Below are 12,542 nucleotides of genomic sequence, written 5' to 3'. Positions count from 1 at the left end.
TGGGAGAGGAACAAGGAAGGAGCAACTTCAGCACCATCCGTAAACTGCCTTTACTGCACCACAGAGATTATCCCTGAACTGAGAGTTCCACAGGAATGGAACTCAGAAATTTCCTTCCACCTGGAAGGATCTACCAGGACAGTAACTAATTTTCTACCTAGATTCACATCTTCCATGTAGGTGCTAACTAAAACCCACCACTATATGTCTATAAAGAAATTATAAGATAGAAGCAGATATACTGTTCTTCCTAGAAGGATAATAGTTGAAAACTGTACTTGGAATCAGATCCTGTCTGAAACACATACTTGAACCTTAAATGGGAAGAACGCAAAGGTGGCTTTGAATCATTCCCCTGACCTTACTCTGGCGTGGACTTGAGTAAGCCTCCAGCCATTGATCTCTTGCAGTAGACACAGATTTTGAGGACAGAGATGAGCAGCTTACACTGAGAATCAGGAGGCAGATAGCCCAGACAGATAGCACAAGAGATTTTTCAGTGCTGTGTGTGGTAGGGGTTCTGAATGTCTGAACTGTATTGGGGATGGTATTTGCAGACCCAGCCTCTGTGTTGGACATGTATTTTTTCTGGGGAAAACTTGCTCCACTTTATTTTTATCACTGTTGCTTAATCAAGTCTTACTAGCCTTTTGCTACTGATAGACTTAACAGTAAAAAACACTTATTAGTGTTTTGTTGACAGAAAAATATGGGGTTTAATTGATTTTTTTCAGGTGTACGGTTAAACAGTTTATTGGGAAGAAAAGGAAGCCTGGAAAAAATGAACAATTACTGGGATGTGGGACAGTTCTTCAGTGTGAGCATGCTGGCTAATGATGTTGGTAAAGCAGTACAAGCAGCAGAGAAACTTTTTAAGCTGAAACCTCCAGTGTGGTATGTGATAGAAGACTGTAGCTCAAGTACCCAACTATGGGGAAATACACAAATTTTAAAAATCTCATAGTCACTTGGATAACTTAACTGGATTTTTCCATCTTAGATTGTTTGTAACTCTGACTTTATACACCATTCTTTTATTTTGGGAAGGAAGGGGGAAGGTAAGAAATTAAGTTACCCATCATTGGGTTTATGTCCCATTGAAGCATATCTTTTATAAGGAAGAATTTGTAAATTAGTGATGATTCCTTGTGAAACAATTGTGAAGAGATTATGAAACCATTCTTTTCAGAGTTTAGCTAGCTGCTGCTTCCCTTCCCTACCATCTCCTAGCTCATAATATCCTGTCTAATCACCATGTAACTACTCATGTAACTATACCCTTTTGCAATAAGATATTGTTCATGAACATCCATTAAGCTTATGACTTAAGGTTTAGACTAAACTTGCTATTCTTTCCAGAAATCCGTAAAAATCAACACAATCATTTCCATTATGGTAGCTGTTAAAGTGCATTTAATTTTGCAGTTAATTTTTTGGATGTGTAAGTTAAGTGGTTTTAGAATATGGTCAAATTTTGTTTTCTCTCTCTTAACTCACTAATTCAATACATTCTAGGTACTTGAAATCATTAGTTCAGAATCTGATGTTAATTCAGCGTTTCAAGAAACTCACCATAGAACATTCTCCTAGACAAGAAAGATTGACTTTCTGGCTAGATATAATTTTTGAGGCAACGAAAGAAACAACTAATGGACTGAGATTTCCAGTAAGATGTTATGTCCAAACAAGTTTTGTATGTCTTATGTTTCTGGATAGGATATAACAAGAATTGGAAGACTCTAAACACAATACTTACATACTTAACTGCCTGTTATTTCATTGCATGAACCAAACCCCTGTATTCTGCTCATCTTTACTCTATAAAAAACATTTAACCCACCACCCTAAAAGCATTCTAAGAAATACTTTTAAGTCTCCTACAACAAATTGTGATGATATTGTTTTGTTGTGCATAGGAACACAGCCTCTTCCTGCCTTGTCTTGCCCTTCTCTGTCCCCCGTGAAATTTTTTAGGCCTTACTTTGAGATTACCCATTGTCTATTATCAGAGCATCTGAAGATACTGTTGTGTATTAGCTGCCGGTTTATTAAAGAAAAATGTTCTCTCACTTCAGGTTTTGGTGATAGAACCAACTAAAGTGTACCAGCCTGCATATGTTTCAATCAACAATGAAGCAGATGAGAGATCTCTCTCTTTGTGGCATGTCTCTCCCACTGAAATGGTAAAACTACCAGCAAATGTGTTTCTTGTATTCTTATTCATTGTGCTTAAAATCACTTTTTTACATGTATATTTTGGAGCACTGTACAATAATTTAAAGTTTACTATATTTCTCTGAAGCACAAGCCTCAATACCTCTTTTGTGCAGATATGAAAGTTGACCTTTTACAGAGAAAATAAAAGGAGGGACTATGATTAGAACTCAAGTGTTTTTGACCTCTAGTTCATATTTCACTTATCTTGACCATGTCTCTTAGAAGTGCTTGGGCTATTTGGTCTGCTCATAATATTTCTTGTTAGAATTATGTGATTTTTATTAAGATGCAGCTCAAAGCTAGAGAAAAAATAAAGATAAAGCCCAGTATTGTGTTTAATGTGTTAGAAATTTTAAAGTTTTACAATTGTAAGATTAAAAACTAGAAAAAATGGCAGCCTGTGACAAGTAAGTCTCAAGAGATGAAATATTTGATGTCTTGGATTATTGGATAAATCACAGGAGATTAGGAAAGGAGTAGGCACAGTAATGGACAGTGTAATCTCTTCAAAGTGAGAAATAATTTCAGTTTCACATTGAAAGAATTGAAATCTGGAATGTTTTTCACCACGCCTTCTTAATATCAGAACAACACAGGAGGAGAATAGCCTAAAAATGTAGAGAGGCAAAGTGTGGAAAAGAAGCATGTTAGAGCAAGAGAAGACCACATAATTACCTGGATCTGTGAATTTCTTTTCCAGTATACTGTTCTACTTCGTTACTTTGAGTGAATGTGTCTGACACAACTTTGCTTTATGGAACAAATTCTTGGTGCATATCTGGCAATGCTAAATAAGATCCAGTATTAGCTAGAGATTTAAGGAAGGCTACGGTCCTAGGCACAGGCTGTCCTTTCTCTGTTTTGTGTCCAGTGTGGTCCCTGGGCCAAAGCTGTTGGCTCAGTACCTCTTAGGAAGATGTATGAAGTTTCCTTTCCCTTCGAGTCTAGATAAGAGTAGGGCATTGTCTGCCCCATTTTTAATATGAAATGTTAATGTATTGAGTCAAAACATGATGTTTGGTAAATTGTACTTCAAGATTTGTTTTTCAAATTTAATTTTACGTGAGGAAATGTGGCCTTTACTTCCACCCTGGGCTATTTATATTAATTTTTCCTCAAGTGAGTAGAACAACAATGTATGGCCTTTCTTTACCTATACGTCAATCTTATTTGAAATTTGGGGGGAAATAAAAAAGGACAAGAGACCTGTGGAAGAATTCTTTTGCTTACCATGCTGTGACTTTGGTTACAATAATAAGTCAAGCTTAAACTGTGGTTTATTATAACTCTCTGTTCTTTACAGAAACAGATTCATGAATGGAATTTTACAGCTTCTTCCATTAGGGGAATAAGGTTGGTATGTGAGAAAACAGTTTAGTGGGGTTTTGTTTACTTTTTATATTTCCCTTAAGTGGGAAATCTGGATTCTGCCTTAAATCTCTGCTTTGCATAGCCGATTATAAAAGCTTGTTATGTCCAACCTGCCTTGAAATGTCAACACATAAGAGTTTGCCTTTCCATGCATAGGCAGAGCTATACATTTCTCATAGGAATATACACATCTAAGGCGGGGTGTGGGCATGTGTATGCTTTTCCTTGTTTTCAGACATGTACCTGCTTTTTATATACTTTTCTGAATTTTTCGGTGAAGTTATTGCCATCTCTGCATTTAAAAACAGGGAGGGCAAAAGGAAAGAAGAGCCCTTAGGGATTCTTGCTTCCCTCCATAAGTGAAAGAACAGCTTGTCTGTTTTCCTTTTCTTAAAGGTAACCATGGTATCTATTTCCTGTTTGGAATTCAGAAATGCTTCTGATATGGCTCCATCTAAGAATCTACTAGCTAAAAACTTGGATTATAAGAGAAATGTTAAATGAGGCATAGACATAGTTTGTGCTAAGGAAACAATTCTTGAGCTGGAAGGAGGCTGCTAGTGGAGCTTCTCAAGGACTAGCCTTTAAATAGTTAAAAGTAGTTCCATTTTGTGATGCCTAGATTAATGGAAACACTAGTCACAAGTAAATTGGTCCAAATATTAGTACAAAGGAAGATTAGAATACTATATAGAAAGAACAGGATTGTTCTGAGAACTGGAAGGTTAGAAAAGAATCACATTTGGTATTAAAAATGCAAAATACATGACTATGTTTAGAAACTAGCTTATATTTCTTAAGTTGGGCTGCTTTGCTGCCAGAAAGGGGAGTGGCAGTGCACCAGGCGAGGAAAAAAAAATGAAACCTATCTCTACAGCCTGGCAGTGTGTCTATGGCATTCTTGCTCTCTGCATTAAGCAGTCTGTAGCTAAGAACCAGAGGAGCCATAAGCACAGGGAACATGAGGTGGGCTGCTGCCTTCTCTCTGCATTCATGAGTCACTATGTTGGTGGATCTGGCCTTTCTAGGGATGTAAATGACTGTTGGCTGGGACCACTTGTGTGAGTGCATAAGCTTAAGTGCTTGAAAAACTCTGATTCAAGTACAAGTGTAAATTCAGATTCCTAGTGAGTTCTGTAGTTCTCAAAGCACAGGGCTTTTTGGGTGTGATTTTGACCATAAGCACCTAAGATTTAGGTCCTAATTTTGTCTTCTCTGAATTTGTATAATTTGCTTAAGCAAATAAACTCAGTGAAAAAGTATTTCTCTGAATAAGGTGAGTGGTAATTGCTATGAAAGCCTACAACTGTTGATTTGGGCATAGATTCTATCATAACTTCAGTATTTTCTTCTAAAAGAAGGTGGTTTTGGTTTAAATGAATTTGATGTGATATTTTATTCTACTACTCCAATGCATTATGAGTGAAGTTGTCATTACTGAAGTCTGTGGAGCTGACTGAGCATAACTCAGCATAACGTTTCTGAAACACATTAATTACCTTCAGTCAACACATTGCACAGACATTAATCTTTGAGAAAGATAACTTTTAATTAAATGGAAGCAAGCAATTAATTTGCTTGAATTTGTAATCATTGCTGGGGATTACAAAGCTCAAAGAGGCAATCTTTTTAAACTTAGTGGAAATAGATGTTTGCTTTGTATGTGACAACTTTTGAAATTGCATTAGTTTTAGTAAGAAAAAACCAGTGGTCTCAGTTAACTTATACTCTGTCAAAATCCTTAATTTGTATTTATGCTAACCAGTTAATCTTATATACCACATGCATTACACTGGTTATAATACAGTATTGTTACTTAGACACTGTCTTGTCTATCCTATATTTGCCATTGGAAGAATCATTTTGTTTTGCCGCTTAGTTCTCGTGTCAGGTGTTTTTAATCTGCCTTGCTAGACTAGAAATTGCTATACCAGAATGCGCTACAGAATGGCGTAGTGTATTTTCACATATTTCTCAAAGAATCTTCTGGCAAAATTCTAGTTTTTTGGAACATTTGTCCAAGTGGTGCCGCAGCAAGTTTCTCTTGTAACATTCAGCAACTTTTACTGTTGTCTACGGTCATGTATTTTAACTAACTGGCTCAACAGAGGCTAAGCAAAATCTGAGAGTTTTGACTAATCAGATCAGGCAAGAATCTAATAAATTTTATTCATTTAATGCACAAAAAATATGAGAATACCTTAACAAGCGTAACAAGTTGGCATTTATGTAGAATAATACTGAAATGGAAGTGTTTGGAATAAGAGATTAATTTCTAGCTTTATTTTCATATTGATATTATGTTTTATGGCCTCTTCACTTTTCGCTTCATTGCATTTAGATGGGATATATATGACACTGGCAAGACACAATATGCAATAAATAATCCCTTTGTCAGAATTATTGATGCAGTTTGGAGTAACTATTGGTCATTCTGAAACTTGTTTATAAGTGTTAAGTCCATAAAAAGCGTATACTGTGAAGGATCAGCTACACTGTAGGCATTCCCAGTTCAGTTTTACTGTAGGAGTAATGGAATTATAAAACCCAGAAGTACTTGTCAAGCTTAAAGAAAGGCTTTCCTGATAGCTAGATTAGTGTCAAAGCAATTCATTTTCCATAGAGGTGTCATCAAATACCAAGAAATCTGACAGAACTGTGTAAAAATGGAAGAGGAGGTGAACAACAAACAAACCTCAAAACACTTCAGATAAAAGAGTATTTTACCAAAGTAAGCAGTAGCTTAATCATTTATCAAATTGGAGGTAGGATTATAGGATATATAAATAAACTCAAAGCTTCTAGCTGTAAGGAAAATAAATGTAATTGCATACTGCCTCTCTGAGGTAATTAACTGTGAAAAAGGTGTTTGCTAATAATCTTTTCTTAATATGAATTTTATAGCATTTCCAAGTTTGATGAACGATGTTGTTTTCTTTATGTCCATGACAACTCTGACGACTTTCAAATCTACTTTTCTACAGAAAACCAATGTAGTAGGTGAGTTCAGTTTGTGTGGGTATTGCATGCAAGATCTATATTCTAAATAGAATTGATTTAGTAAAGATTGAAAGCTGACATTTCTGCTTGAGAAATTAATTATTTATTTCTCCACTTCTTTTTTTTCTTGATGAAGAAGCAGTGAGGTAAACTCAGTGATATTTAAGATGATAAACAGCAATGTCCCATTACACTTATTGGCTGGTTCTAATCCATTTACCTACACGTCATTAGGTCTGAGAAAAAGCTTAAGTAGCTTATTCTAATTTATAACTTATTATCTTCTTTTTCTGTGTCTTGGCCATGTAATGTAAGTATTATATTGGTTTAGGTTCCCTGATGTACTTGTTCCGTTTCATTTAACTAAGAGCAACTAGATGTAATAGAAATTTCTAGCTAATATTGTGTCTCAGATATCTGTTACTGTTTGTGCCTGTATTCAGATATTTCCTTACATCCTTACAGTAAGCATGCTAACTGAATTTCAGGCCTAAATCCTTACAGACCGAATTCTTCTTTTAGACCAATATTTGGCACATAAACCTTCAGAATGAAGTAGGAGTGATTTGTTAATACACTTACTATTTGGGGTTGAATGGTGTATTTATTTTTCTTGCAGTAATTATTATTTATGTATTACATGGAATAAACTCAGGTTAAAGAAAGTCATTAACTCTGCAGAGTGCAGTGCATAAAAGATAGGAAACACTAAAATTAATGTTACCTTCTCAGCCTTAATTTGGAATTGCAATTTGTGTGTTATGAAACGTGGTCAAATTTTTTATGTCTTATTCAGTGCACAACAGGAATCTGTTCCAGAGATATGTGTCTGTTAGTCAGTAAAAGAGGTGTGAATATTTTCTAATAATTCTTAATAATTGTTAACCATTTGCTATGGAATTTGGAAAAAAGAGAGTGGCTCAGGCAAGGAATTACAGGAAAAGATGGTCTTGTACTTAAAGATCTCTGTTCCAGAGAACTAGAAGACATTAGTTAAAACTCTGTTCTTCAAAACATGTTACTGCTTTTATATTCTTGGCTTTCTGGATGCTCAACTAGAAGCCACAAAATCTGATTTTCAGAAATACTGAGTAATCACACTTGCAACTAAAGTCCAAAGGAACATTTAAATCAAACTGAAGGTAATAGAATTCTCATCACTACGCAGAAGGTGAACCACCCGGTATGATGTCGCAAACTTAGCACTACTGAATTGAACCATTGAAAATCAATACTTCATTTTTTAATATCTCAACTTTTTCTCTAATTACACTTGTAGAGACAAGGCCATACTAAGCAATTTCCATCAAAGTGTACAGCAAAAATATTTGAGTTGGATCTACCAGGGTTTTACTGTGCAATTACAGTAACAAGCAAGTATTGGGTTCTGATACAGCAAATAAAATAATTTTATAAATATTTAGGCTTTTCAGCATGTGTTTGATGTTCTTCCTTATTTAAAACAGGATAAATATGGAGAAAGTAAGTAATGAAAGAAACCTATGAACTTGCTAGTCAGTTTATTAGCTTGAAAGCAAAGCCCACCTTGAAAAGAATCTGTTTAATCTCCTCCCAAAAGGATATTTTTCTTTAATCCTGTGCTATTTATTGCTTTTTTAGATTCTGTGGGTTGGTGAAAGAAATTTTGTCTGATGCAGTTGGCAGTACTCTGGAACTAGAAGGAGAAATAGATGGAGACACATTGGAGGTATGTCAAGGATAAAAGATCCAAGAACCCTGAAACTTGTTCTCCATCTTCCCTGCACTTTCATATCAGTATGCTCAAAAGATAATAAATAGCATTTAAACTCCTTAACTGTATATTAAATTTCAACTTTTACAAAACTCTTTGTACACAAGAGTTGCATTCATTTGAAAAAACACATTTTTAATGAAGTGAGACTGTTACTACTGTAAACTGTATAAATCCCTAATAAAGGATGTTACTGATCTTGTATTTGTGTTGCAAACAATCTATAGATGAGAATCATCTCATATCAGCTGGCTTAAGTGGATAAAAAAGATATTAAATAAATTCTAGCAAAAGCCAGTTCAGTTTTTCTAGCTGGTATCTGATGCTATTACTACTCCAGGTAATTTAATTTGATAGGCTTTTTCTGTCAAAGAGATTTGCAGATATTTAGGATCAGATTAATCCAGTGTGCTTTTTACTTATCACTGAAACATCCACGTTAGGAATCTAGTAGCTGTAGGCTTTCTTTATAATCAGTACAGAGGGGGAAAAAAACAACCCTCAGAAAGGATTATTCACATTTAAGAGAGCTCATGTTAGGGTAGGTGAATCCATGTCTTTATATGACACACTGCTTCATAGCAAACGTACAGATTTGTAGCACTAAGCATATATCCTGTGCTTCTGTTTATTTGTTTTTAAATCTGAAAAGCCATCATATAAAGTAGGTTGTAACTTTTATTTGTAGTGAAGCAGATTCAGTCAAACTGATCAATAAGTGTAAAAACCCTACTGTGGTTTGTTTGAGTTGGGTATCTTTCTTACTGTGTCTCATTCCAACAGTTCTCTCAGGCTTATGATTCAGAGCAGCTCTTTATGATAGTGAACTTTTTGTAGTACCTGAGGCTTCAGAAGAGGATTAAGAAAATAAGAGATTAAGAAAAAAGATCCTCTACTGTACTATTGAATATAATTGCATGTGGTGGGGAAGATGAGTTTTTGCCCTGAAGTTTGTGCATAGTGGCCACAGAATTTTCTCCTCAAGCCCAGTTTAAAACGTACATCTGTGGTCTTGGCATAGGCTCAGGGCTCCGCCTTGACAAAGACAGGGTATTATCTATAGCTGCAGATTTTGCATTGCATACTTATGGACTTAGCTAATAGCAGGGCAATCCCCAAACAAACACAGTCTATTCAACTGTGTAATAGTCTTTCAGAGGAAGTGAGCTCACCGTGGCTCAAACCTTTTAGAAACTGAACTGGAAAAAGTACTTGATAGTGCACCACAGGAAACAATCCTGCATGAATCAATGACATAATGGAGAAATGACTACAGAAATTAGTTTTAAGCTATATTATTCTACATATCTTGACGTTTTCACAATTAGCACCTTATACTCACTGTCTTAGGTCAGGACATTAAAACAGAAATGAAGACACAGAAGGGGAGGATTAATTTGTTTAGCTTATAAATGAGCTAAGATACTTCATGTCTTTCTGCAGCCTGAGATCTTGCATTTAAGAAGAGACAGCATGGAGAATGCAGCTTTGTATGATCTTGATGGGCTTGACAAGCACAGAGAAAGCAGAAGTTCTCATTGTTAATAAAAAAAAAATTCTATTTGGGGAAGAGGAAGAAATAACATCAAGCATAGTTTAGGGGAAGAAAATCTGATTTCAGTTAGGATTCTTGTGAGAAGGTAGTCCCAAGGGGTTGTATATTTTGAACTGTGGTATTATTTGAAAGCATCTACAATTTAGTTCTACAGATAACAAGGATTTGGAAGGAGAGTGAGTGTGGCAGTCCTTTGTACCTTAGGGTATTCATTTCTGGATATTGATATTGAAGAAGTTCTTATCACCTGCTCTCCCCCAAATAGGATATCCTAGGGATCAGACCCTGCCCTACCATGTTCACACAGAAGGTCAGCTATGGACTCTTGTTTTCTCATACCTAATGGTTGAATTGCACTTCCAGTGGATCACATACTCAGACTTTTGGCAAGCAGCAGTGATTTATTTAATCTTTACAGCTGTTAGAAAGAGAGGAGGCAAATGTAAAGTGGCATCAAGTATATACAAGTCTATTAAACTGTCGACTAACTAGCATTGAACTATAAATCTCAATGATTCTCATGTATCATAGGACCTACACTAGAAAACTTGGGTTTCTACACAGTAATTATAGAGTTGGCCTAGGACCAGTCTGTTGCAGATAGAGTTGCTGTCAATCTTAAATTCTGCAATGTGACTGCTGTCTTTTTTCTGCACAGTTTTATGTCATATGATAGCTGTGAAAGCTGGATGTGCTCCTACCAAAGAACCTGACAAGTTTTACATATGGCGTTTTGGGTCAGTTATGCCTATCATATAACAAGATTATATTATGAACTGTGAAGTGCTGAAACATGGAAAATGAAACTGTACTAAAGCTGTGCTAACTCAAGTTTAGTTCCACTGAGCAGAATATGCTGTTAGGATAAACGACAGACGGTTTTTCTTTGGCACCTTCCATACAGCAGCATGAAACTTGCCATCTTTGCTGAGGAGAAGGTCGGGGGGGGGTGGGGTGGGGAGGGGGGGTTGAAGTCAGTGACACATGGACATTGCCATAGCAGAGCTGCAATAGGAATTGGGAAGACGCTTCAAAGAAATAGATCTCAAGGCTGCATTCTGTATGAGAAAGGCTTATTAGATGAAGTGGTCACTGACAGAAATGTCAATAGTTATGGCCATTGTAAAAAGGTTTGGGGTTATTTTAATGGAGAATTCATGTGAAGCCACATTTTTTCCCATACGAGACGTCCTCTTGGATTTGGGAAGATACCAGTGGAGGTCTATGCGCTCCTGATAATATCCGAGGCTATGAAACTGTCCAATTGCTTTCTTAACCCTTTGCAATAGTTCATTTTCTATATCCTTTATGAGTTACCTGATTTGAATCAGGGGTGTGCTGCTTAACCCAACTTCCATAGGAAATTTGGGTTTATTTAGTGTCTGGGATGTACTTTCATTAAGCATCACTCATCAATAGGCTTTTTCACTGACATTTTAGTATGAGAGCTCTGTGATAAGATCTCCCCATGGACAAGACCATGAGGTGGTGTAAATTAGTGTAGCTTTACTGAAGTCAGTTAACCAGTAGTATCTTACTCAGCTGGAAATACAATACAGCATGTTTCAGCAGCAGTGGAAACCACCACTTCATATATTTAATCATCCTTGGAGAAGATAAGCTCTTTTTTTTTTTGGTCTTTTGGAAAAGCTCATAACGAGGGGAATATGTCAGAACTTAATTTTGCTGTGGCTAAGCTCAAATGAGAGTTTAGGGTCTTAAAACAGTGTCTGCCCACCGTAATGAGAATGTCACTTTTATGTATTTATTAAACCATTGGTTTCAAAATTATAGGTTATGTTCCATACCTTTACGTATTCTGAACACTCCCTCAGCAATCTTAGAGACGATACCTGAATGTGTTCTTTTGACAGCACCATTGCATTGAATTTGGTTTAATGCTGTATTCCTTGTTTGGGTGAACGCATTTTGAAGTTGGTTAGGGAAGGTTGTTTTGTAAAGCAAGTAACACAGAAATTTTACAATTTGTTTAATGTATCAGGCTGGTGGGTAACCTACCATGCTACAGCTGTACTGCTGTAACTACTTTGTGCTATACTAACTCAGTATAGTACATAACTGTTGTTAAAGCTCTCTGGAATGCCAAATGTTAGTGATAACAATTTCTGTTCTGCTTTATCTTTTCTGCTTGCAGTATGAATATGATTATGACGAGAATGGTGAGAGGGTAGTTCTAGGGAAAGGTACTTACGGAATAGTTTATGCTGGAAGAGACCTTAGCAATCAGGTCCGAATAGCCATCAAAGAAATACCTGAGAGAGACAGCAGGTAAGATCTAGTTTATTGTTATAAATACATTGCTAATGAAACTACAGTTGTTTGCTGAAAACTTTGCTCTTCTTAGCATGTCTTTCTATGTGGTTAGTTTATAAAATCCCAGTATACTAAAATTGAATTATTGTTTCCTCCTAGTATTCAACAGTACCCTTTTGAGAATACCGACTTTTTATTTTTTGGAAAAGATATGATATATATAATAAATAATACAGTTTGATAATCTATGTCATAAATTCTAGAATAAGACATATTTTGTGTTTTAAGTTGCAGTTGTATCTCATTCGTATTCTTTTTGGGGAGGGGGAAAAGCATAAAAGGAGTTTCAGAGGCAAAGACGGTACTATGTAA

The 12,542-nt window shown here is 35.9% G+C and overlaps 1 protein-coding gene across 7 annotated transcripts in view; it reads left to right on the top strand.

The window, feature by feature from the left end:
- MAP3K15 (mitogen-activated protein kinase kinase kinase 15) overlaps positions 1-12,542 on the top strand; it is a 91,011-nt gene that overhangs the window by 58,883 nt on the left and 19,586 nt on the right. For all 7 annotated transcript variants that reach the window (XM_054187433.1, XM_054187427.1, XM_054187466.1 and 4 more), the window contains 7 exons: positions 735-894; positions 1,516-1,666; positions 2,076-2,183; positions 3,521-3,570; positions 6,493-6,588; positions 8,209-8,296; positions 12,052-12,185. In XM_054187433.1, coding sequence (XP_054043408.1) covers positions 735-894; positions 1,516-1,666; positions 2,076-2,183; positions 3,521-3,570; positions 6,493-6,588; positions 8,209-8,296; positions 12,052-12,185 — 787 coding nt within the window. The remainder of the gene's footprint in view (positions 1-734; positions 895-1,515; positions 1,667-2,075; positions 2,184-3,520; positions 3,571-6,492; positions 6,589-8,208; positions 8,297-12,051; positions 12,186-12,542) is intronic.

Source organism: Rissa tridactyla, chromosome 1 (assembly GCF_028500815.1).
Source record: "Rissa tridactyla isolate bRisTri1 chromosome 1, bRisTri1.patW.cur.20221130, whole genome shotgun sequence".
NCBI lineage: Eukaryota > Metazoa > Chordata > Aves > Charadriiformes > Laridae > Rissa > Rissa tridactyla.
The sequence above is the reverse complement of the archived record's forward strand: the minus strand, read 5'-3'. Positions and strand labels throughout refer to the sequence as shown.